This window comes from Tinamus guttatus, unplaced genomic scaffold (assembly GCF_059628265.1).
Source record: "Tinamus guttatus ecotype Peru unplaced genomic scaffold, ASM5962826v1 Tinamus_guttatus_pri_ptg000138l, whole genome shotgun sequence".
NCBI lineage: Eukaryota > Metazoa > Chordata > Aves > Tinamiformes > Tinamidae > Tinamus > Tinamus guttatus.
In genome coordinates this window covers 5,226,117-5,248,068 of record NW_028288672.1, presented here as the reverse complement: position 1 = coordinate 5,248,068, position 21,952 = coordinate 5,226,117, and the positions used below count along the sequence as shown (strand labels likewise).

The 21,952-nt window shown below is 38.0% G+C and overlaps 1 protein-coding gene across 1 annotated transcript in view; it reads right to left on the bottom strand.

Annotated features, from left to right (window-relative positions):
* Positions 1–246: 246 nt before the first annotated feature.
* Positions 247–21,952, bottom strand: part of SLC13A1 (solute carrier family 13 member 1) — a 30,405-nt gene continuing 8,699 nt past the window's right edge. Inside the window, exons 4-15 of the mRNA XM_088521914.1 lie at positions 20,625–20,812; positions 19,694–19,751; positions 19,544–19,610; positions 18,830–18,990; positions 12,803–12,922; positions 11,554–11,652; positions 11,316–11,417; positions 4,055–4,158; positions 2,343–2,452; positions 1,505–1,666; positions 540–677; positions 247–404 (exon numbers count right to left, since the gene is read on the bottom strand). Coding sequence (XP_088378040.1) covers positions 261–404; positions 540–677; positions 1,505–1,666; positions 2,343–2,452; positions 4,055–4,158; positions 11,316–11,417; positions 11,554–11,652; positions 12,803–12,922; positions 18,830–18,990; positions 19,544–19,610; positions 19,694–19,751; positions 20,625–20,812 — 1,453 coding nt within the window. The 3' untranslated portion in view covers positions 247–260. The remainder of the gene's footprint in view (positions 405–539; positions 678–1,504; positions 1,667–2,342; positions 2,453–4,054; positions 4,159–11,315; positions 11,418–11,553; positions 11,653–12,802; positions 12,923–18,829; positions 18,991–19,543; positions 19,611–19,693; positions 19,752–20,624; positions 20,813–21,952) is intronic.

The following is a 21,952-nucleotide window of genomic DNA, read 5'->3' as shown; positions in this document are numbered from 1 at the left end:
ATATAAAAATTCAAACTAGCTGAACTAGATTAGAAACTTGCTCTTACTCGATGGTACTTCGAAGGTCTAGCATTCTTCCCGATTAGACTCTCGGACCAGATCATCAGTCTCATACTGTGAAATGTGGCATTAACAGTGATGTGAATCCCTATTTTCACGAGGATAAACAGCTTCTTAAGTAAGTAACTCACCCCATGTCAGTGGAAAAGAAAAAAATCAAAACGTATCCAAATCAATTCTCTGATGTTTTTTTCTTTCCTTTAAAGGCCGGTGTTATTTGTCGAAGAAATGATTGGTGCCCAACTTGGATAAGTATAGAGATCAAACAGAGGCACAATCCATGTCATAATTCCAAGCATAACTACAGCAACACTGATGATGTTAATGCCCAAACCTGCTTTAACCTAAAGGAAGGGAAAAAAACAAAGCATAGACAATGTCAACACTGTGAAAAATAGTTGCTAAAAATAGTAAAAATTAGACATTAATGTTCCCAAGTGATTGTCAGAGTGCTTGAGGGAGTTTTGCCTAAAACTCACCATGTCCATAATAGATAAATGACCATATGAAAATACAATGGCATTGGATGGGTTTGATACTGGGAGCAGGAATGCAAAGGAGGTACACAGGGTGGTAGGTATCAAAATAAAAAGTGGGTTCACGTGAATGGCTTCAGCCTGCCAGAAAGTAAAACAAAACAGAAAGAACAGTTGTCAGGGGAGACATTTGCCAGATGAAATACATCAAATACAAACTTAATAAATTAGCACAAATGAACTGTGAACTGAACCAATTTTTGAAAACTGAACCAACTATCGTAAACAACTTTTTCTGATAGCTCCTATTTAAAATTATATCAAAGGAGCAATGGAGTTTCTAACAAAGAATAGCTACTGAACTTTAAATTCACAGCTAATTTCTGTCTAATCTTAGGCAAATTTGTAAGATACAAGACAAATGGCAAGCATTAAAAATAAAACTATATGAGAAAGATTTTAGGGTTTAATTTGTATATAGCATATGCACAGCGGGTTGGAGGCTATAGATCAGAAGATAACCATAGCAAATATCAAAGAAGAAAAAAGAACTGAATGTTTTGGTAAAGAAGAGAGGACAGGACTGAGCAAAGGAAAGAAGAAACGAGGAGTACACATAAAGCCTTTCTATTAGTCCTCTCTTCTCTTTGGTAGTAGCTGGAATATTATGGTGGGATATTTCTGTCAGAAATATAGTCCTGATTAAACACTAAGATACTTGTCCTTTTAAAAGATTCCATTATTTTCAAATAGGGATAAGAGCTTTGATTCTTGACCATGTAACTCTTAACTTTACAGAATTTTCAGTGTCTCCTCAATGAAATCCCCTAGACAACCAGCTCCCCAGTGCACAACACAGCACATAAACTATTTTATGAAGACCAAAAAAATCTGCTTCTTTGACGAGCTTTATTATAACTGGGATGGTAGAGCCCATACTGGTTCTAAGCAGCCTCTGTTATACTTACCAAAGGAGATAGTATAGGCAAAAATATCGTAATGGTAGCTGCATTGCTAGCCACTTCTGTTACTGAAGTGACAATAATGCATGATATCAAGATAATCAGCCACAAGGGTAATGATCCTAGAGGGGTTAATTTACTTCCTACCCACGCAGACAGATTTGAAACCTGCACAAAGAATATAACAACATGAATATATTGTGTAAATTACTACAAATAAAATTTAATAAATGATATAGAACCAGAATTTACCATCTTAATTGTGAAGGATTTATATAAAAGAAAAAAAAATGGACATGAAATATTTCCCCCGATCCTTCTACATACTTTTAAGCACATTGTTCTAATCGCACCTTTGTTCTTTAGGAACCCATGCAAACATAATTCTGTATATTTATATTTATTCTGTAGAGAATTTTAAGAAGGCAGCCCCAAAAAAATTTAATCTGCATATATCAAGGCACACAGCAGGGTATGGGACAAATCTTGCTTGATTTACCTGAGTAGCCAACAGAGATCAACATTTTTGGAAAGTTACCTCAGGGACCATTAATCTTACATCTTTGGAAATGGTATGTCTGCACAACCCCCACCACTATTATGCTTAGATTAAAACAAATAACAAACAGTAATCATCACTGCGCACAGTCTTTGAAAACAGAGAAATTCTTTTTCTTTCAATCTTCCTTTCTAAGCTCCTTGAATATTCTTCGTAGTTACCATATTCAATATGGCTACAAAATACTTGTCAAAATAAAAGAATAACCTTGAATCCAATGCATGTCACACTTGTTCCTCATGTGGGTCATGCTAATTGATCAACATCGTCTATAAATTGCATTACCTCACAGCCGTCTGCCAGTGCAAACCCGCCACCAACCAGAATAGCTATTTCCCAGGGCATGCATGACTGAAATTCCTTCCAGGTAATCAATGGAGTGTAACCAAAAACAGCTACAGAAAAATAATAATAATAAAAAAATGAACATTTAGGAAACAGATTGAAAAACATCTTGAAATAATCTCTCTCAGGAAATACTTGGCAATCTCATCATTATAATACAAATAAAGTCTTTGACACGAACAACCTGCACTTCCTGGGACAGATCCTTAGCTAGCAAAACCGGCTGCAGCTTGAAGTCTGTAGAGCTATGGCAGTTTCCATCAGTGGAGGAGTCCATCTCCTTTCCTTCTTTATGTGGAAGATAGCTATAGAATATCAATATGATTGATTTATGTAATAGATTTGCTCTATTTAGACAGCTTGCTGAGCAAATTCTTTTTCACGTAGACTCAGTTAAATCCTGATATTGCACTCTCCAGGAACTCCCTGTTTTCACTGATTTCAGTAGCAGAGCTGAATGCGTGAAGAGGTCAGTCCTGAGGCATACTTTGATCAAAGTAAATTCCATTTTAAGAGGAAAAATTTTCATGAAAATAGATTTATTTACCATGCTGAATTGTGCAAGGTTACCTTAAATACACAATAATAAATAAGCAAACCCAACCCTGTCCCATGTACTCCATTCCAAAGTCTGTGAAAATCAACAGAAAGGTTGTTTCCATTGATTTTAGTATGTTGTAGATAGTATGTTCCAACACAGCACTAGTTCTTCGCATGCTTATGTTGCAAAAGCATTGTCATTTATTTCTAGGCCAGGCATGCTTTACAGTCCAGTAAGATATGATCCTGTATGAAAGTAGTGAAACTAAACTATGGAGTTAATAAATAAAAAAGGTATATTGAGTGGAATTCATCTCAGTTGACTTAAAACACCTACATATGAACTGTCAACCACATTTCTTTTCATATTTGTAGAGAAAAATGGGAAAGTTTAGGAAGTGATTATTTGGACCTATTTTAGATATTCCTCTTAAGGTGCAAATTATTTTCTTTGGATGTCATTGCACTGAAAATAAAGCTACCGGGGGATGGATTTTGTTGTGACAGATACATTGTGAACATCCAAGAAGAAGGTAAGGTGGATCCCACTCTTGGTATTGCTTCATTGGAGCACCTAAATCTTAAAGTATGAAGAAACTTGCCTTTGAAGTCAGTTAAGTAAAGTCAAAGCAGTTCAAGTATAAGATATATACAAAAGTATAGTATCATGTAATGTAGAAAGTAACATTCAGTGTTGTTCAAATTCAGATATTCTCTATCAATACAATGGAGAAAAATCTGGTTCCATGAATTTTAATAATCTTATTTCCTGAACTTTCCTTGAATTTTTCTATTTTTACTGTATAGTCTTTACTTATTCTGGATACTGAAATGAAACAAATAGTTTCTTTTTCTTTCTTTTTTCTTCTTACTCCATAGCTTATTTGAATTTCTTATTGCCAGAAACTTCTAAGCAAACTTGTGTTCAAATTTCTGGCAGAGTTTAATTTATATTCTGTAAAGTACTTCCATCACTCATGTTTACATGTGACTTAAAAACTTGTTGGTCTTTAAAATTAAACAACGGTATTCTAACAGATGCATTGAATAATATTTATGGCTTATTCTTAAATAACTTACTGTAGCAAAATCTACATCAAAATATACTCAACTATTTTCTCCATTTGAAGTCCTAGGCAATGTTTTTGCTGGAATAATAAAGAAGAGAAGACCAATCACTAAGGCAGTTGTTGAATCCGTAGCAAAGCCTTTATACCTAGAGAGAAGTTAACAACAATCACACAAGAAAAGAAAGCATAAAAACATAACAGGAAAAGTATATTTTACCACACAGAAATTGTTTGGGGGATGGAATTGTTTAGGAACTATTGATGATTAAACAACTAATTTGCAGTCAAAAGTTAGCCATATATTTCAGTTCAGTGGTGAATTCAATAACTTTATATGCTCGGTAATATATCCAGTCCAATAGGCTTTAACTTTGCCTACCCAGAGAGAGCGATGCTCCTGCATCAATGGGAAGACTGGCGTTTCATCATCAGCCTCCTATGGCTGTCACTGTACAGGTCACAGGCATGAGGGCTGTAGTTGCTGTGGACATTTCTGGTACTTTAGGACTGCTTGCACCAGTGTGTTTCTTAAATTGAATCAATTCCCTACCAACTGGCACAGAATATCACCAAGATCTGGGAATGGGCAAAGCTGAGCTCTAAGGCCGTTTTAACCTATCATGTCATGTTTCTGAATGCTCCTAGGTGGTATTATAACCCCATCTGTATTACATTAGTCAAGAGATCACTGAGAAGAATAAGAATTCTAATGAAAAAACTTTTTTTTAAAAAAAGTGTTAAAACTGTAGTTATTAATTTCTTGTTATATTTTCTATAAGTTCTTCTTTTCTCTACACCAATATATTTGTCCTCTCAGCCTCACATGTATGCTTGTATCTCTATATGTAGCAACGGTAGGTGCAATATAACTTCCCAGCAGGTTTTTAGCTTAAGATTTTATGCTAATGCAAGGCTTTCCTCTGAGAGGGAAAATCATCTCTCAGTTAAACACTATGAATGTATAATCCGATAAAAGCTCTTTGCTTTAACAATGATGTTTGTTAGGTGATGACACTCAAAACACCCTAATATGCACAGCACATTGACACCACAAACAGCAGAATGTTAGCTGGCACTGTCAAGAATGAACCTTTAACAAAGTTAAAGGTCCTCTAGCATATTTCACTTCTTGTATCTTTTAGCACAAAAGTCACTTTTAAAAACAAATTATTATTTTGGAATGGCCTCCTTAGGCAGGGAGGGTCTGCTTATAGGCCAGCTTTAGCCTAGGGTGGGTGCACCATAGCTAAAGAGTAGCAAAAACCTTCTTCTAGCTTCCTATCCTGCACTCTGCTGTGACTTGAGGGGCATTTTGCAATGAGCCAAGACTTGGATTATAAAGAAACAATTGATGGCACTGTTATCTGGTAGGCAGCTGCTCTTCTCCCTGTATAGTTTTGTTATTGCTTAAATATAATCAGCGTTCCTGATTGATGAGTGCAAAGCACTATTTTTGGAAAACCTGTTTGGGAGACAGAACTATGTCTATATCTACAGTGATAACATATCACTAGTGTTATCACTATCAATATAGATATATGTGCATATTTATATAGCACTCCACATACGTACACAAAAAGAGACTTAAAAGATAACAGTTCTTGAACTGGAATAATAGTTTAAGAAAAACACACAACAGCCTACCATTTGTCATACTGTTATGGAGACACACGTGGCACTATTCCAGACAGAAGTTTTTCAAATATCATTGAATTTTGAGATGAGCATTTTTCAAATCAATTTACCCAAGCTATAATGCAATTACATATGCAATATCTACCTGCTTGTAATACTAGAAATCTGATTATCCTATAAGGAGGCAAAAAATAAGAGGCTGTCATTTAAGGAAGACTTCAATGACTTGAAATAAAAACACTGTAGAAAGTGGGACCATGGGCAAATTAATATGACCAATTCCATTCACAATCCCACTTTGCATCCACCCTTCAATATTGTAGTTGTACACATTCCAAAAATGCAGTGACCTTGTACTAGCCATAGAGAAGGGACAAGCCATACAGGAAAGTGGAAAAATGTGCTGAGACGGACAATCTGGCTGCAATATGATGAAAGTGAAGAAAGTCCACCTTGCATACGTCAGCTCTAATCAGCTGCAGTTCCAGCCCAAACTCTCAATTTCTTAGAAAGTTCATAAAGATATGGCCAAAAGCCAACTTGAAACTCATCTTAATTGAAGCTGGTATCCTGCAGTAAGTACAGCGTGGAATCAAGCCAGGGCAGGGACGGGAACTGCTGTGTTAGGAAGGATACGTGGTCTTGCAGTGTCAGCACATGAAAAGGAAACGCATTTTTGCACTTCTCAGAAGGGTTATGCGTGCTGATTATACACAGCATTCAGCGTCTGGCTCCAGTGGCAGGTAGCAGGGACTCGGGGCAAGGCAGTAAAAGACTAGTCTTTGGTAAGTTCATAGAGTTTTCTTGGTAAAAATTAGTACAAATATTTCTGCAGGGATCACAAAGAATTGTGTCTATATTTTAATTAGGTCTTCAGTAACTTGTGTGAATGCAGACTATCACTAAACGTGTGGGCTGAGAGTGGTAAGAATTTCTTTCTTCAAACAAAACTTTAAGCATTCTGTTTAGTTTGTCAGAAGTTAAAATGAGATATAATTATATCAGATAACTATATTCTTAAAGCACCTATTACAGAGAAGATTTTAACCTAGCAGAGAAAGACAAAACAGATGGCTGGAAGCTATATTCAGAAAAAAAACAAAGGTGCAAATTTCTCTGTTTTATTTTGGCAACAGAAATGATTAGCCGCTGGGGCAAACTATCAAGGAAGGTGGTAAATTCTTCCATTGTTTCCAAAATATGCAAAACATAGATTTTCATATCCTGAAATAAGCCCAGGTGCTTTCTGAGAACTCATGTTATAAGAAAATAAATATATATATATATAGCTAAACTTTCAGAACACTATGGCCTCTTGTGATGGTCAGTATGCTAGGATAAATGTGTTGACAGTCATGTCATGCAGTTTAAAAACCTAAAGGTGGTGTGAATCCTACTTAAAAGGATTCATTCCTTCTTAAAACCTACCCACTGGGCCAGGGTTACTTATGACTCTGACAGGTTACTTATGACTCTGACATTGCAGTTTTGTTCCTCCAATTTAAGGCAGGTTTTATAGTGAGAGCAAAGCTCATCTCTACTGGTGACAGGTTCCCTGAGGTTGACTGTAGAATAAAATCCTGTGGGAAATAAGTACTATCATAAATCAAAATCCAGAGAACATTTCCTTCCATTTGGTTTGTGTAATATTAACTTCAGTTTATACTGAAGGCATCTTGCACAGGCATATATGCACATATTGATATGTGATATTGATAAAAAATCCCAAATAACATATTCCACTGCACAGTTCACCAACACAAGGTATAGGCTACAGTAACACAGTACTAGGAGCCTCTTGAATCTTAGGGTGATGAATCACAGAATCACAGAATGGTTAAGGTTGGAAGGGACCCCTAGAGATCATCCAAATCCCCAAGACAAAAGATCTAGATCTAGATCCAGACTGAGAGATTGTCCAACCCCCCTGCTCAAGCAGGGTCACCTAGAGCAAGTGGCACAAGGTTGCATCCGGGCAGGTTTTGAAGGTCTCCAGATAAGGAGACTCTACAACTTCTCTGGGCAGCCTGTTCCAGGGCTCTGTCACTCTCACAGTAAAGAAGTTCTTCCTCATACAGATGTGAAACTTCTTGTGTTTCAGCTTGTACTCATTACCCCTTGTCCTATCACTGGTCACCACTGAGAAGAGTTTGGCCCCATCCTCCCTACATTTTCCCCTCAGGCACTTATACATATTGATCAGATCTCCTCTCAGTCTTCTCTTTAGGCTAAACAGGCCCAGCTCGCTTAGTCTTTCTTCACAAGATAGATGCTCCAGTCCCTTAATCATCTTCCTGGCCCTACGCTGGACCCTCTCTAGAAGCTCCACATCCTTTTTGTACTGGGGAGCCCAGAACTGCGCACAATACTCTAGGTGTGGCCTCTACAGCACTGAATAAGAGGGGCAGGATCACCTCCATCGACCTGCTGACAACACTCCTCCCAGTGCAGGACCTTTTTGGCCTCAAGGGCACATTGCTGCCTCATGATTAACTTGTTGTCAACCAGGACTCCCAAATCCCTCTCCACGGAGCTGCTTTCCAGCAGGTCAACCCCTAATCTGTACTGGTGCCTGGGGTTATTCTTCCCCAGGTGCAGTATCCTGTGCTTGTCCTTTTTGAACCTCATGAGGTTCCTCTCTGCCCAACTCTCCAGCCTGTCTATGTCCCTCTGAAGGGCAGCACAGCCCTCACGAGTGTCGGTCGCTCCACCCAGCTTGGTATCATCCGCAAACTTGCTCAGGATGGACTCTGTGCCCTTGTCCAAGTCATTGATGAACAAGTTGAACAGTACCAGGCCCAGCACTGATCCCTGGGGGCACCCCTGACCACAGGCCTCCAACTAGACTCGCACTCATTTATCATGGCCCTCCAAACTCTGCCATCCAGCCAGTCCTCGATTCACCTTACTGGCCTCTTGTCCAATCCAAACTTCTGGAGCTTTCCTACGAGGATATTATGGAAGCCTTGCTGAAGTCAAGGTAGACAACATTCACAGCTTTGCCATTGTCCATCCAGCCAGTCACGTCATCATAGAAGGCTATCATGTTCGCCAAACACGACTTCCCCTTGGTGAATCCATGCTGACTAGTCCTGATCACCTTCTTTTCCTTCGTATACCTAGAGATGGTCTCTAGGAAGAGCTGCTCCATCACCATTCCAGGGATGGAGGTGAGGCTGACTGGCCTGTAGTTTCCCAGGTTGTCCCTCTTGCCCTTTTTGAAGATAGGAGCGATGGTGGTTTCTTCCAGTCCTGAGGCACCTTCCCCTCCCTCCATGACCTCTCGAAGATGCTGGAGAGCAGATGAACAATAACCCCCGCCAGTTCCCTCAGCACTCTTGGGTGCATCCCATCTGGGCACATAGATTTATGGGTGTCCAGTTTGCCCAAGTAATCCCTAATCCAATCCTTCTCGACCAGCGGAAAGTCCTCCTCTCTCCTGGTTATCTCTCTCATATCCAGGCTCTGTAGTTCATGGGGACTAGCCTTAGCAGTAAAGATAGAAGCAGAGAAGGCATTTAGTAACTCTGCCTTCTCTGCATCCTCTGCCACCTAGACACCCTCCCCATTCAGCAGTCGACTAGCATTTTCCCTAGTCTTCCTCTTGCTGATGATGTATTTATAGAAGCCCTTCCTGTTGTCCCTGACATCTCTTGTTAACTCTAATTCCAAACAGAATTAGGATGGAAATTAATGCAATGCAAGAACTGAGAAACATGGTTCTTTGTCTTTGAGGTATTTTTTTCCTGGCTGCTTCTTTTTTTTTGCTTTGAAGACAATGTTCAGTCCTTTCGGCAGTGCAGTGATCTTTGGGTGCAAGCCTCTTCCATCAGAGTTTTCTAGCTTAGGTGGATAAGCCATGCCTCAGGCCAGAGGCATGTGGGATAATGTTGGGCTAGAGAGGAGGACGAGATTGGCCATCACAGCAGCACTGTCCTCTGCTCTCCTGTCCACTTCTGTTGCCATCCTGTTGCAGCAGTTGTTATCCAACAGATGCGGTCTCCAGTGAGCAAAATGAGCTTGTATTCTGTGCCTCATCTGTGGTATGGGCCTGCCTTATTTTGGAAATGTTTTTATTGAAGAACATAGGCTTTGCTTCTCTTCAGATTATCTCATACAAATTATAGTAAGATTCAGCCTAATGTGCCATGACCCGTGTTTGCATTCTCTTCCAGGCAAGCATTAGAGCATCCACAAAGGAACACCCCCATGCAGAACCTGTGACTACCAGTTATTAGGAGAATGTTCTACTTTTTACTCTCAGTAAACAAAATCCTCAGACAAGCAAAAAATAAAAACTTGACATAGGGAAATGCAAGTAGGTGGACTGAAATCACTTCTTGGTCATAAGCCTCCTCAAATTTGAAATGCTGTTTACAATGTTTGCTTTTCAGTGTCAGTTAAATGGTGCTTGATGAGCACTGAATATTGGTATGAGGGAGAAAGGACATGAAGCCACTCTGATTGCTTGATTGGGTCAACAACCCTTCGTTAAGCACAGAATTTTTCATATGAGACGATCATCAGCCCTTCTGTTACAGTTATAATGGTAAAATATTATTTTGTTATTTTTGGCTACTTACTTAAATATTAGAACATCTTAAGACAATCTTAGGGTTTTATGCTTTTTAATGCTATTTCCACATGAAAGAATTCAGCTCTGTGCTTCACGTTTTCCAAGGTCTACACTATTCCTTATGCCACCCTCTATTGGATACAATAGGAGAGCACTTGACTCTGTGTGTACATATGTTTGTATGTGTATGTGACACTACATGATGGTGGAGACCGTATTTAAAGTGAGGAGGCATGATGAGTGCATGTGCACATGTCATCTAGTATGGAGATACAGAAACACAAAAATAGAAAGCACCACCTGAGTCCAGCTTATGACTCATTGAGTTACATGTTAAGTACAGCCTAAACAGAAGCTATTTCACAATGCTCTAGAGCAAAATTCAGACGTTTATCACAGAATAAAGGAACCAAAATTGCAATGACTACAGCAAAAGAATATGAGAGATTGCAGGAATCACTGTATTATGAATTCTTGCAGTAGTGAGGGATTTTTTAAGGAAAAAAGTCTAGGTTATCCTGCAAAAGGGATTGTATAGTCAAGCTGAAGCAGAATGAAAAGAAAATTCAATAGTTCTTCAGGTCTGTGTTTTTGCTGGTTAGTTTAAGTATGAACTTGATATAGTTACCTATGGACAGATAGTAATTTATAGCAGTAATTAAAGCTGTCAAAGCAGAGGAAGCTTGGCGTGTATGGATAGAAGCATGGATATCAGTAAGGACAGTAGATTAAAAAATGCTGACTAAAGATCTTATCCTTCAAACTGCAGATTTTACAGATAAATTGTAAAATCAAACATTATTCAACCTCTCTAAGTCTAAAAAAATAGTAAAATTCATTTTAGGCGGTACTCTGTCTTACCTTGTAATGAGTTTAGTCCATTTTGAATACTGTGCAAATACATTGATGAAATTGCTGGAGTTGTACCTATTCTGCCTGAACACACTACATAGCTTTTCAACAATTTCAGCCTGGAATCTTTCCAAAGCATTTAAAGTTTTTGTTTGTTTGTTTGTTTTTTCCTAGCAGAAAAGCAGATATTCAGTTAAGACACGGTATAGTTCTTGTTGGTATATCAAAAAGATTACTTACTTTGGAAAAAGTGAAGACCATCCAGGGATGAAGCCAGGATCTCTGGTAAACCACAACAGAGTCATCAGAATGAACAGGACAAGTGTAACAATTTCTGGGTAGCTGTGGTGAAAACGTAATGGATTACATTTTACTGAACTCACACGTAAATTTACGTTTAGATTTATAGATTTACACATTTAGCTTTAAAGATTTAGAGCAGCTTTGCTCTCATTTACTGATTTACAGTTCAACACACCTTATTGGTCCGAGTTTGCTGTATTCCTCCTGAATCACCCGTGCTGAGGCCTGTTCTCTAACTGTTTTGTCCTTGCCACGTTTGAACATACTTTTAAAACTATAACATAAATCAGCAATAATGGAAGATGAATTAACAGCATGTACACAAGAAAAAAATCTAAAAATCCAACCTTTCTAGTTAGAATAGCACTTCACTTTACAGGGCAGTATCTCCCATTTAATTATCACACACTAGACTGAACAGGTTGGAATTAACTGACAAAGCTCAGTGGGAGAGCATGAGACAGAGGCAGCAACAAAATGCATCCTGGTGTTGACTGGCTCATTTGTCAAGGAAGGATGAAGGTTTAATCATAGAAATTAATTGAAACAATCATATTCATAACCTGTCTTTTTAATGAAAGTCTTCGATGAGTTTGCTCTATAATGAGGAAGTTTGTATTGAATTAGTAGCCTGCATACTGATCAGCATGTCTCTATTTGTTTCAAACTGGATTATCATTCTTGGAGATTATTCTTACATAACGTTCAAAAGAACTCTATCAAAACAATCAAGAGAAATGACACGATAAATGTTCAAATATAGATGATGAGCCTGGGATGCTCCTAAATCTGCTTAAGAGTAGAAAGTCTACTTCATTTCTTACACCTGACGTAGTCATCTGATTGTGGAACTACCATCCCTGCAGAGGTTAGTGAATGCATTAAGAGCAAAGATTTGGAGAATCAGATTAAAAGAACTGTTGTTCTCTCCAAAAATCTTAAAAACATAAATTGCAAGGAGAAAAAAAGCATATACATTTTGGAAAATTGGACATTTTTGTTTTATAAGTGTAGTCATCTAGGTTATAATAAGGATATATTGTTTATTTCCTTAAAACGAACTCTGACTCTAATGAAGAACATCTTCCTGATTATTTCTCATATTTTGAAGACTTGGACCATAAAGCATATAATTTAATATTCTTCCATCTTGCACATATGCATTGTTTAATGATGGTGTGTATATTCTACAGGATGCATTTTTGATGTGAGTTTTCCACATTAGGCTGAGCAGCCAAGGATCCTTATTTAATAGCACTCCTGTCCTTCCAGAGACTCAGTTGCACTGTTCAAGGATACAAAATCACCATTGCTGCACTAACTTCTTATTGAACATGTCAGATTTAAACAGAACATTCACTGCCTGTACAAACTATTTCTTATATTAACAATCTTCAGTTTTATTGATTCCAACATTTACTTACTCAAATCCAAGGAAGAGCCACTGGAGCCAGATCCAGGAGAACAGCAGAATAGTAACTGTGACGGGGATGGAAAGGACAAACCAGGATCCAAAATTGATGCACTGGCAATCTGGGTAACGTCTAGATAAAAGGGAAGAAAAAAAAAAAAAAAAAAAAAAACAGTTAAGCTTTGGAAAGGAATAAAATCCTGTCAGAAGTGCCAAAAAGCCCTGCTTGCAACAGGGATGTTCAGAGCGCTTTTTGTTGGCAGCTGCCTTCAACATGAGGTTGCTTCTTGCATCCTCTTCCTCACCCTCCCACCCTGTTCCTAATTGTTCTGACTAAAGAAACTGTCTCCCCAGATATGTTATGATTATTTAAGCCTGAAGCAACCTGGCACCAGGTTGTCTAACCTGAGCTGAGGAGGTGAGGAAGGGTTGTACAGTTCCATTATAACTACAAAAAAGGAGTTGAAGAAAAGCAGTTCTTGGAAAAGAGACTTCAGTACAAGAAAACATATTTGAATAAATAGGTTCCAAAAAGCTTTGAAGCAGAAAATGACAGTAGAGAAAATGCTGTGTGGTATTCATTGTATAATTTTTCTAAAGGATTAAGGATTAAAAGCTCATTAGAAATAAAATTATTACTAATTTCTACCAAAAAAAAAATCATTTGCCAGGTGGATTGTCTCTCAAGTCACACTGTCTCTTTGAGGCTGACTTCATCTACTATCTACAGATGTGAGCCATTCACCCAGAGCTGTTCCTGCCACACATATTTAAGGAAATGAGAAAGGTGCTTGGATTTTCTGAAATACATTAATTTACTATTGAATGAGACAGGTATCAGGTAACCAAAAAGGCTGGATAAATGAATATTGTCTTTAGTTTCACAATTTATTTTATGAATAGATTGTTTTCTTCCTTTGAGACCTTCTAGCTTTCCCGAGAGCTTTTAATGCTGAATATCAGAACATTCTAGCCTTGTAGAACAGCCTTCTCCTTCAGTGAAAAAAAAATCAGACGGAATGAAAATGACAGTGCAGAGACTATAATGACTATTTCCAATTACATTTATTTATTTATTTACTTTATAGTTCAGGCTTTGCTAAAAGAAAAGGAGCTGTGATATCCATATAGGTCTTTGAGGCAATAAATGCTGATTATAAATGTTATCTCAAATGCTGTGCAAATTTTAGAAATGGTCTATATTTATTATAGTATTTATATATATTGCAATCAAAGTGCCATCTGGAACTGAACCAAAATGCTTACCCACATCTTGAGGTGGATTATCTAATTGCAACTGTGCATAGTAATGAGACAGTGAAAGTAGAACAGGAAAAGTCATTATGCTATTATATATAATTTACTGATTATGTGGCTATTTGGCTTTTATTACATGATTAACTACATCATTTTTGAAAGTACGAATTCCAAGATTAAAAAAAAAAACAATTTCAGCATAGAAATGATGCAGTTTATTAATTTAGTATTTTGTAAACTTGGTAAAGTATTTATTACCTTCTTTCCTAAAGTATGCAAAATAAATTTTTACCAAGTAACAAATCTCTTGAAGTTAGTTCTGTTATCAGAAGGTCGACCAGTTTCACAGCAAGATAGTGTTGGGTATGAATATATATGTATTTCTCTTCATCTTTACTATTAATATTACCTAATCCTAATTCCATAGTATGTATTCCTATATAAACTGAACGATCATCTTAAATGATTAAGAAATGACCTATTGCATAGTGTTGAAAGATTATCTTCTATTGCTGGATTATCTACTATACATCTTTTCTGGGGCAAAGATGCACAGAAAGAAACAGTGAACTAGTTTTTTTATAGATCTGCCTTGTGGTAGATGTGTAAGTGTGACTAACTGTAACAAATCTCTGAATTAGTGAATCAGTGCCACTAACAAGAAACTTTCCAGGAACATACTGTGAATGCCAGCAAAACTTTGTTCATAAAACAGATCCAGATAAAATTATTCCTTTTACTACAGTTAGAAAGTTTCTCAAGTAAAATATCGCCAAGTTTGATTCTTCACGTTGGAAGATCAGACTCAGTTAGCAGTATAACATTTACACAACCTAAGAAGTTGTCCATGATCCCAACCGGAGAAGTCAAGGTTCCCCAAGCAGGACCTGCCCTTCCTCATATGTGGGAAAATGCAATTTTTCCTCCACCACTATATCCTGCTGGCTGGTACCTGTAGCCCCCTTTGGGGCACTTCCCCTACTCCATGATGAGGCTGCCTTCACTCCCCAGGTACATAGCCCCACTCAAAAGGGGTCAGTGACATCGTCTTGGCTGGCGCTGCTGAAGAGTCTGTTTAGTCACAGGAAAGGGCTGTGAGAAAGTCCATATAGCAGAGCTATGACAGGTAAGAAAATAAAATTGTGGAAGTTAGATTGGTGATTGATAGCAGCCTCAGGGATCCAAGAGGAAAACCAACACAAAAGGTATAAAATCCTTTATAAAAAAAAAAAAAAAGTAGAGAATCAGAAGGAGACTCCACTGATAATCTGGTCCAGGGAACAGTGAAAGCCAAACTTCCTCATCCTCAGTGACACCTCCCTGGCCAGTATAGGCTTGCAGGTATCTTAAGGCAGATGGCAAGCAAACTGATGGTTAGCCTTCTCGTGTCTTCTGGATCTGTTAGCATATACTATGTCTGCCCCAGCTTGCAGTCTCTCTTTGCATGCAGTAAAAGGTGGCTGAGTAGAGAGACCCTGGGAGGACTGGTAACAGTTCTGCTTTACCAAGGAGCCTGTATGGAAGTTTGGTGTCACTGGTAGGGCGTAGCTGGCTTAGCATTACAGAATCACAGAATGGCTGAGGTTGAAAGGGACCTCTAGAGGTCATCTAGTCAAACCCCCCTGCTCCAGCAGGGACACCTAGAGCACGGGGCACAGGGCAGCACCCAGGCAGGTCTGGAAGATCTGCAGAGAAGGAGACTCCACAACCTCTCAGGGCAGCCTGTTCCAAGGCTCTGTCACCCTCACAGGAAAGAAGTTCGTTCTTATACAGAGGTGGAACTTCCTGTGTTTCAACTTCCACCCATTACCCTCATCCTATCACTGGCCACCACAGAGAAGAGCCTGGCCTCATCCTTCCTACGATCACCCCTCAGGTACTTGAACATGTTAATCAAATCTCCTCTCAGCCTTCTCTTCTCCAGACTACACAGGCCCAGCTTGCTTAGTCTTTCCTCATATGACAAATGCTCCACTCCCTTAGTCATCTTCTTGGCTCTCCATTGGACCCTCTCTAGAAGCTCAATGTCCTAATTTTGCCTAATATTGTCTTAATTGCATCAAGATTTCCACTGTTTTCTTTTAGCCTGTGAAACATGGCTTAACCATGTGTCCTAACTCAACAACGTGCTGAATTACTCTCAGGCTCCAAGGTGAAAAAGAAGGTGCTATCTAGCTCTTTACGTGATAAATGAACGGAGGAAGGAGACAGTAAACCAATTCCAGCTTGCTAAAACCAGTTTAAAATCTATTATTTTGTTAAAACCAGGAAGCTATGATGAGTCTGGAACCTTGCAGTGACATTTCAACTACCCTGCTGTGAGTGGTAAACCAAGAATATGCTAGATATATACTGTTGTCTTGCCAAATTATCTCCCCGTCCAATGTTTATCATGCGTGAAAGTAGACCACAAACGTATTCAAGTCATGCTAACAGGTAAATTACCACTCCAAATAGGACATAAACAGATTTAAGACCTCCATGGAGAAGGGAAACGAAACACTTCAAAATATTTGCACAGCTAGGTTGTTGAGACTTCTCAAATTAAGGATTAGGTTCAGTGGTTCTGTCAAGATGGCTGGATGCAAAATCGGGTTATACACAAAGTGCTCCAAGTATGCCCCATGCTCCTATAGTAGAAGGTGAACCTTCAAGCAGAGAAAAACAATTTGTGCATGCATTCTTGAAGAGATTGTTAACATCTAAGACAAAATGAAAAAACAGCTGCAAGCCTGTTCTTCAAGTTTCCTAAGACTTCAGGTAAATGAGCAAATGAGCTATCATTGAGCAGTTTTGAATTCTTTTAGGCACCTGAATATGAAGCCTGATGAAAGTTCTGTAGTTATGCGTTAAAAGTATAACATTTTCTGTACATAATGCAGAAGAACTGAAGGAACTGCAACAGAATTTAAAAGGTCTTTTTAAGCCTTAGAAGGAAAAAATTATAGTTTCAGTCTGGTCTGTGGAGTTCTTTGGTCCCAGTAGTGAGGAATCTCTGCTATAATTTCTCTATGCTCTGCTGGAATAGTAACCTGGATCAGATCTTTTCTTAACACAGGCTGGTCTACAGAACCACTTCACTACTCTTCATCACCATGTTGGAGCCAAATTTGAACCACTCATTGAACAGCAGTAGAAAAAAATCTATCAGTAAATGGTCTTCCAATCTGTTTTGCTGCCTGCATTACAAAATAGTAGGTAAAGAATAAATGGATTGTATTTTTTTGTTCTATTTAAAAATTTGAGCGCAAATATTTTTGGCAATGAGTAAACTTGCAGAAGAAAAAAACAAAACCAGCAAGATCTCTCTCTTTTTTTTTTCAAAAAGCTTTGGAAAGAAATCTTCTAATTTTCATTTCAAAATAGTTTGATATAGGGAAAAAAAGGAATATTACAGAATGTTTTAGTACAGAACAAACTGTTTCACTGAATACAGTGTTTCAAATAGGTTTGAAGTGATTTGTTTTTTCTTTGATTAATGCATTGAACAAACGTGTACTGAAAGTGCATGTGCGAGTAAAGACACTTTTTGCTAGGTGGACCTGTCTGCCTGCTACAGAAGCTGACAGACCAAAAAAATATTTTCCTCTTCCCTTCCAGCAAATCTTTCTCTCTCTCTTTTTTTTTTTTCATTAACATTTCTAAACTCTACAATGGTTGTTAGAAATGAAACAGGCATTTCAGGACTGTCAAATAATGTAGATAAAATTCAAATATCCATTTATATACATTAGAATTTAAAATACTATATTAAAACCGCTATAAATATTGTGAAAAAACAGCATTAAATTACTTGTTGATTTTAATGGATTGGGCAGGTGTGGGAAAAAAAGGTCTTGTAATCTGTCTTGCCACCTCTCTGATTCTGATACTGATAGGAACTCAGAGTAGCTTTAAATGTGAGTTAGCACAATTTAAAGCAACCACAAAGCTCTTCTCAGATATGCTGAGGCTGAGCCCCCCAGTTCTCTAATTCCTTCCTAGGCTTCCTAGAATGAACCAGTCCATCTCACTCTTCTCCCCAAAACTGCATTTGGGAAAGTGGGTGGTGACCCCAAAGAAAGAATAATATTAAGTTTACGGGAGAAAGATACTTTAGTTAGAACTATACCTGATGACCCGACTGCTGTTTTAAAATCTAAATTATGATGGATTTCTTACTGCAAGGACTCTCAGTGCTGCCAGTTTTTACAAAATGCAGGTGGCAGTCAGAGATAATATTCCTCACACTTACAAATCATACTAGTCCTTTAGAAATATTTGAACACAAATAAATCTGATCATCAATATTGCTTAAGGACTTGTCAGGTAGTATCTGGAAGATGAAGTGGTGCTATTAAAGCCACACTGGAACTAAAGGGAAATCAGAACTCAGCTCCTGCTGTACTTAGAAATGTGCAACACTCCTTTAAAGCCAGATAGTGTTTTTCATATTCTTGGTAAGTAATGTCTTCCTCTTCAGGTAGGCTCATCTTTTACTATGTAGTTATTCAAAGAGTAAAGTACTACTACCTAGCTAAAATATGCAAGACATAAATGATCATTTTTCATATTTCAAATAACCATGTCTAACCTTTCCCACTGTAAGTCAAATACAACCATACAATTTCATTGTATGTCTTCAACAACAACAACAAACAAAAAGAAAGTAATAGAACCAAATACCATCAAATCAACAGGTAAAGTTCCTCATGCATTTCAGAGGAACCACGTGAGAGCACAAGAAAGAACATTCAAAATTCTGGATAAAAGAGCATACAAATTATTTAATATAGTCTCTTACGTATTGAATTGCTCAGCAAAAATCAAATTAGTCGATGTTCCTGTGAGTGTGGTCCACCCTCCAATGGTAGCCGAATAAGCAATACATAAGCACATCACTTTGAAAATCCCATTGTATTTGTCCTCTCTGCTTTTTCTTCCTGTTTCAGCAGGCGATAGGTTCTGCTCAGTAAGAATATACACTGATTAACATGTTATAGGGGCTAATCATCAAGCACAAAATTCAGGAGCGTCCCAAAATTTCACAATCAAACAATGTTCTGACAATATTACCATCTGCAGTATGTTTTGGTTTGCTATTACAATTAAACTTGTGAAGGGAAAGAAAGGAGAGCCAAATCCTGGAGTCCTTTGCCTAAGTTTTCTCAGTCTGTACACAGGAACTCCCTTCCTCCCATTCCCTCCGTACTCTGACATAACTGCTCGAGAATAACATTGACAAAATCCTGAGAAATTCAGTCTATAGGTATTTCAAATTCCAGGAAAACCTGATATCCACTGTTTGCCCTCAGGTGAAGTAGGTTTAATTTACATAAAATAAATTTGAAGCACAAAAGCACTAATGAAATAATGAAATAAACTTCTTGTATACAAATATATAATAGACATAAATATCTTACATTGAACTTCATCGCTAGCAGCACTATATTAGGTGTTTTATGAGAGTTAGGTTAAAACTAAAATACACATTAGATGCATTAAAAATGACAATTACCTTTTCATTTTCTTCTTTCTTTTCATTTTCTATTGTGCACACAGTATTACCCATACCTTTGTCATATCTGGAAAAATAAAGATATCTATTAAGTGGTATTTCATTTAGATGAATTCTTCAAACAGATGTTAAGAAATGAATAATTGTTACCCATTGGCTTCTTTTGTTTTCTCTTTCCATTCATTGGTTTCACATTCCATAATGTTTTCTGGAACACATCAGTTGAAAGACAGGTAAGGATTTAGAGGTGCAAGAAAGAAACTTTTCCATGAGTATATCCTAATCCATTCAATTGCTTCCTATCATCTCACTTATAGATTTTTAATAGCCAGTTTTAAAAACAGCTACACTGTGCCTGCTGAAAGGCTAAGCGAGCTGGACCTGTATAGTCTGGAGAAGAGAAGGCTGAGAAGAGATTTGATTAACATGTTCAAGTTCCTGAGGGGTGAATATAGGGAGGATGGGACCAGGCTCTGGAAGTTTAATCTCCATATGAGGAAGAAATTCTTTCCTGTGAGGGTGACAGAGCCCTGGAACAGGCCGCCCAGAGAGGTTGTGGAGTCTCCTTCTCTGGAGATCTTCAAAACCCGCTTGGATGCCACCCTGTGCCACGTGCTCTAGGTGACCCTGCTGGAGCAGGGTGATTGAACTAGATGATCTCTAGAGACCCCTTCCAACGTTAACCATTCTAGGAATCTGTGATACTCCTCCGCTATTGCTGTTGCCCCAGAATCTCAATCTTCTTCTGATTAGGAACCTTTTCCTAATTTAGAGTCCTTTTGAGATTCATTTATTCTTCCAACATTATCCTAAAGCTTAAAGAGCTCCCTCACTAATGTTTAACATCTGGTGTATTTATAGCCTGCAGTCTTATTTCCTTTCAGCTTAATTTTATTGGGCTGAACAAGTCAGCCTCTTCCCTGCTCTCATAAAACTGCCGTATCCTGAACCGGTTCAGTTTTCCAAGTAAGGCCTCACCATGAAATACGTGATGGTGGAGGCACTTCCAGGCATCCTCATTTCGTGTGGTCTTTACCTTGCTGTGGAATGGGGGAATGTAGGAACTGCAACAGATGCCTACCATCAAGCTCCAGTCCTGGGTTGGTGGAGCCATTGGAACAAGACATCTCCAGCGCATCTACTTCGGATTCAGCCGTGATGATCTGCTGAGCTACCGCCTCTACAATTGGCATCACCATAGCGGCAGCAGAGGTGTTGCTGAGCCACATAGACAGGAAGCTACAGCTAATCATGAAACCCAGAGTAAGCCTACAAGGAGAAAAAGAGAACCCATTACTGTTACAATATTCCCTCACATTTATTCCAAATGTTTTTTTTTTTCTACAGAAGGATATAATGTAGAAAGCACTAAATGTTTAGTGCTTGTAATTGACCTTAGGGGAAGTTTGTGAATTAAAATGATCTTGATCAAAGACACAGAAATTATTATCTTTTAGAATTTTAAGGGTCAAATACATTATTATAAATTGCAACAGAAGAAATAATGGTTATTTACAGTCTTTGAACAATCTTCAGCTGGATAAATATCACCATGCATGTCACAAGTTCAAAGAAAAGTTAAAATAGCTATATTGCCGAATGCTATTAATCTTGCTGTACTGTGCAAGATAGCCTAAAAGTCTGGACTTATTACTTTGGCTGTCAGTCCTTTGGATAATAGCGAAGGTGTTGTAGGAAGAAATATTAGCAATTCAATAGGTGGCACTTAACTTAGCTCTTAATCAGTGCCCCAAGATAGAATTGGAGTTTATTTGTGCTTCAGTGAATTTCATATTTCCTGTTAAACAAAAAAGTGAAGGCCATTATAAAGACTCAGCACGGTGTTGGCACAACTTATGCTAAGTTTACCACAAAATATGACATCAATATTTTTCAACAAAATATTGTTGAATTGCATCAACTTTACTGGAGTCACTCTAGTTTTACACTAAAAAGGCAATTTTTCTGTGTAACATCAGGTAAATGTAGACAGGTTACATTTAGATTATGGAACGCACTATCATTTGTAATGCATATATTGGAGTTGTAAATGAGAATATTTTTCAAATGAGTGCATTTTTATTGACTGCTTGTCACGAAGTGTTGATAGTCATTAAACACCTGGCATGCATCACTGCAGAGAGACAACAGCAGTGAGAGAAGAGACCACAGTACATTTCATTTCTGAAAAGTCTTTCATGCAATTTTCAAAGCTCTTAGGCTAACTTCTAGATATAATACTTGCACAAACTGTAAGGATTAGTCAGTATTTCAAACAATATTTTTGTATGAACGCATTGTACTTAAGGAGCTGCTGGCTGACTTTCACTATCATCTAGTGATGGCATTTCAAACCATTTTTTTCACAATAGGTACACAGAAGTCCAACACCCCAATGGCCTGTCCTTA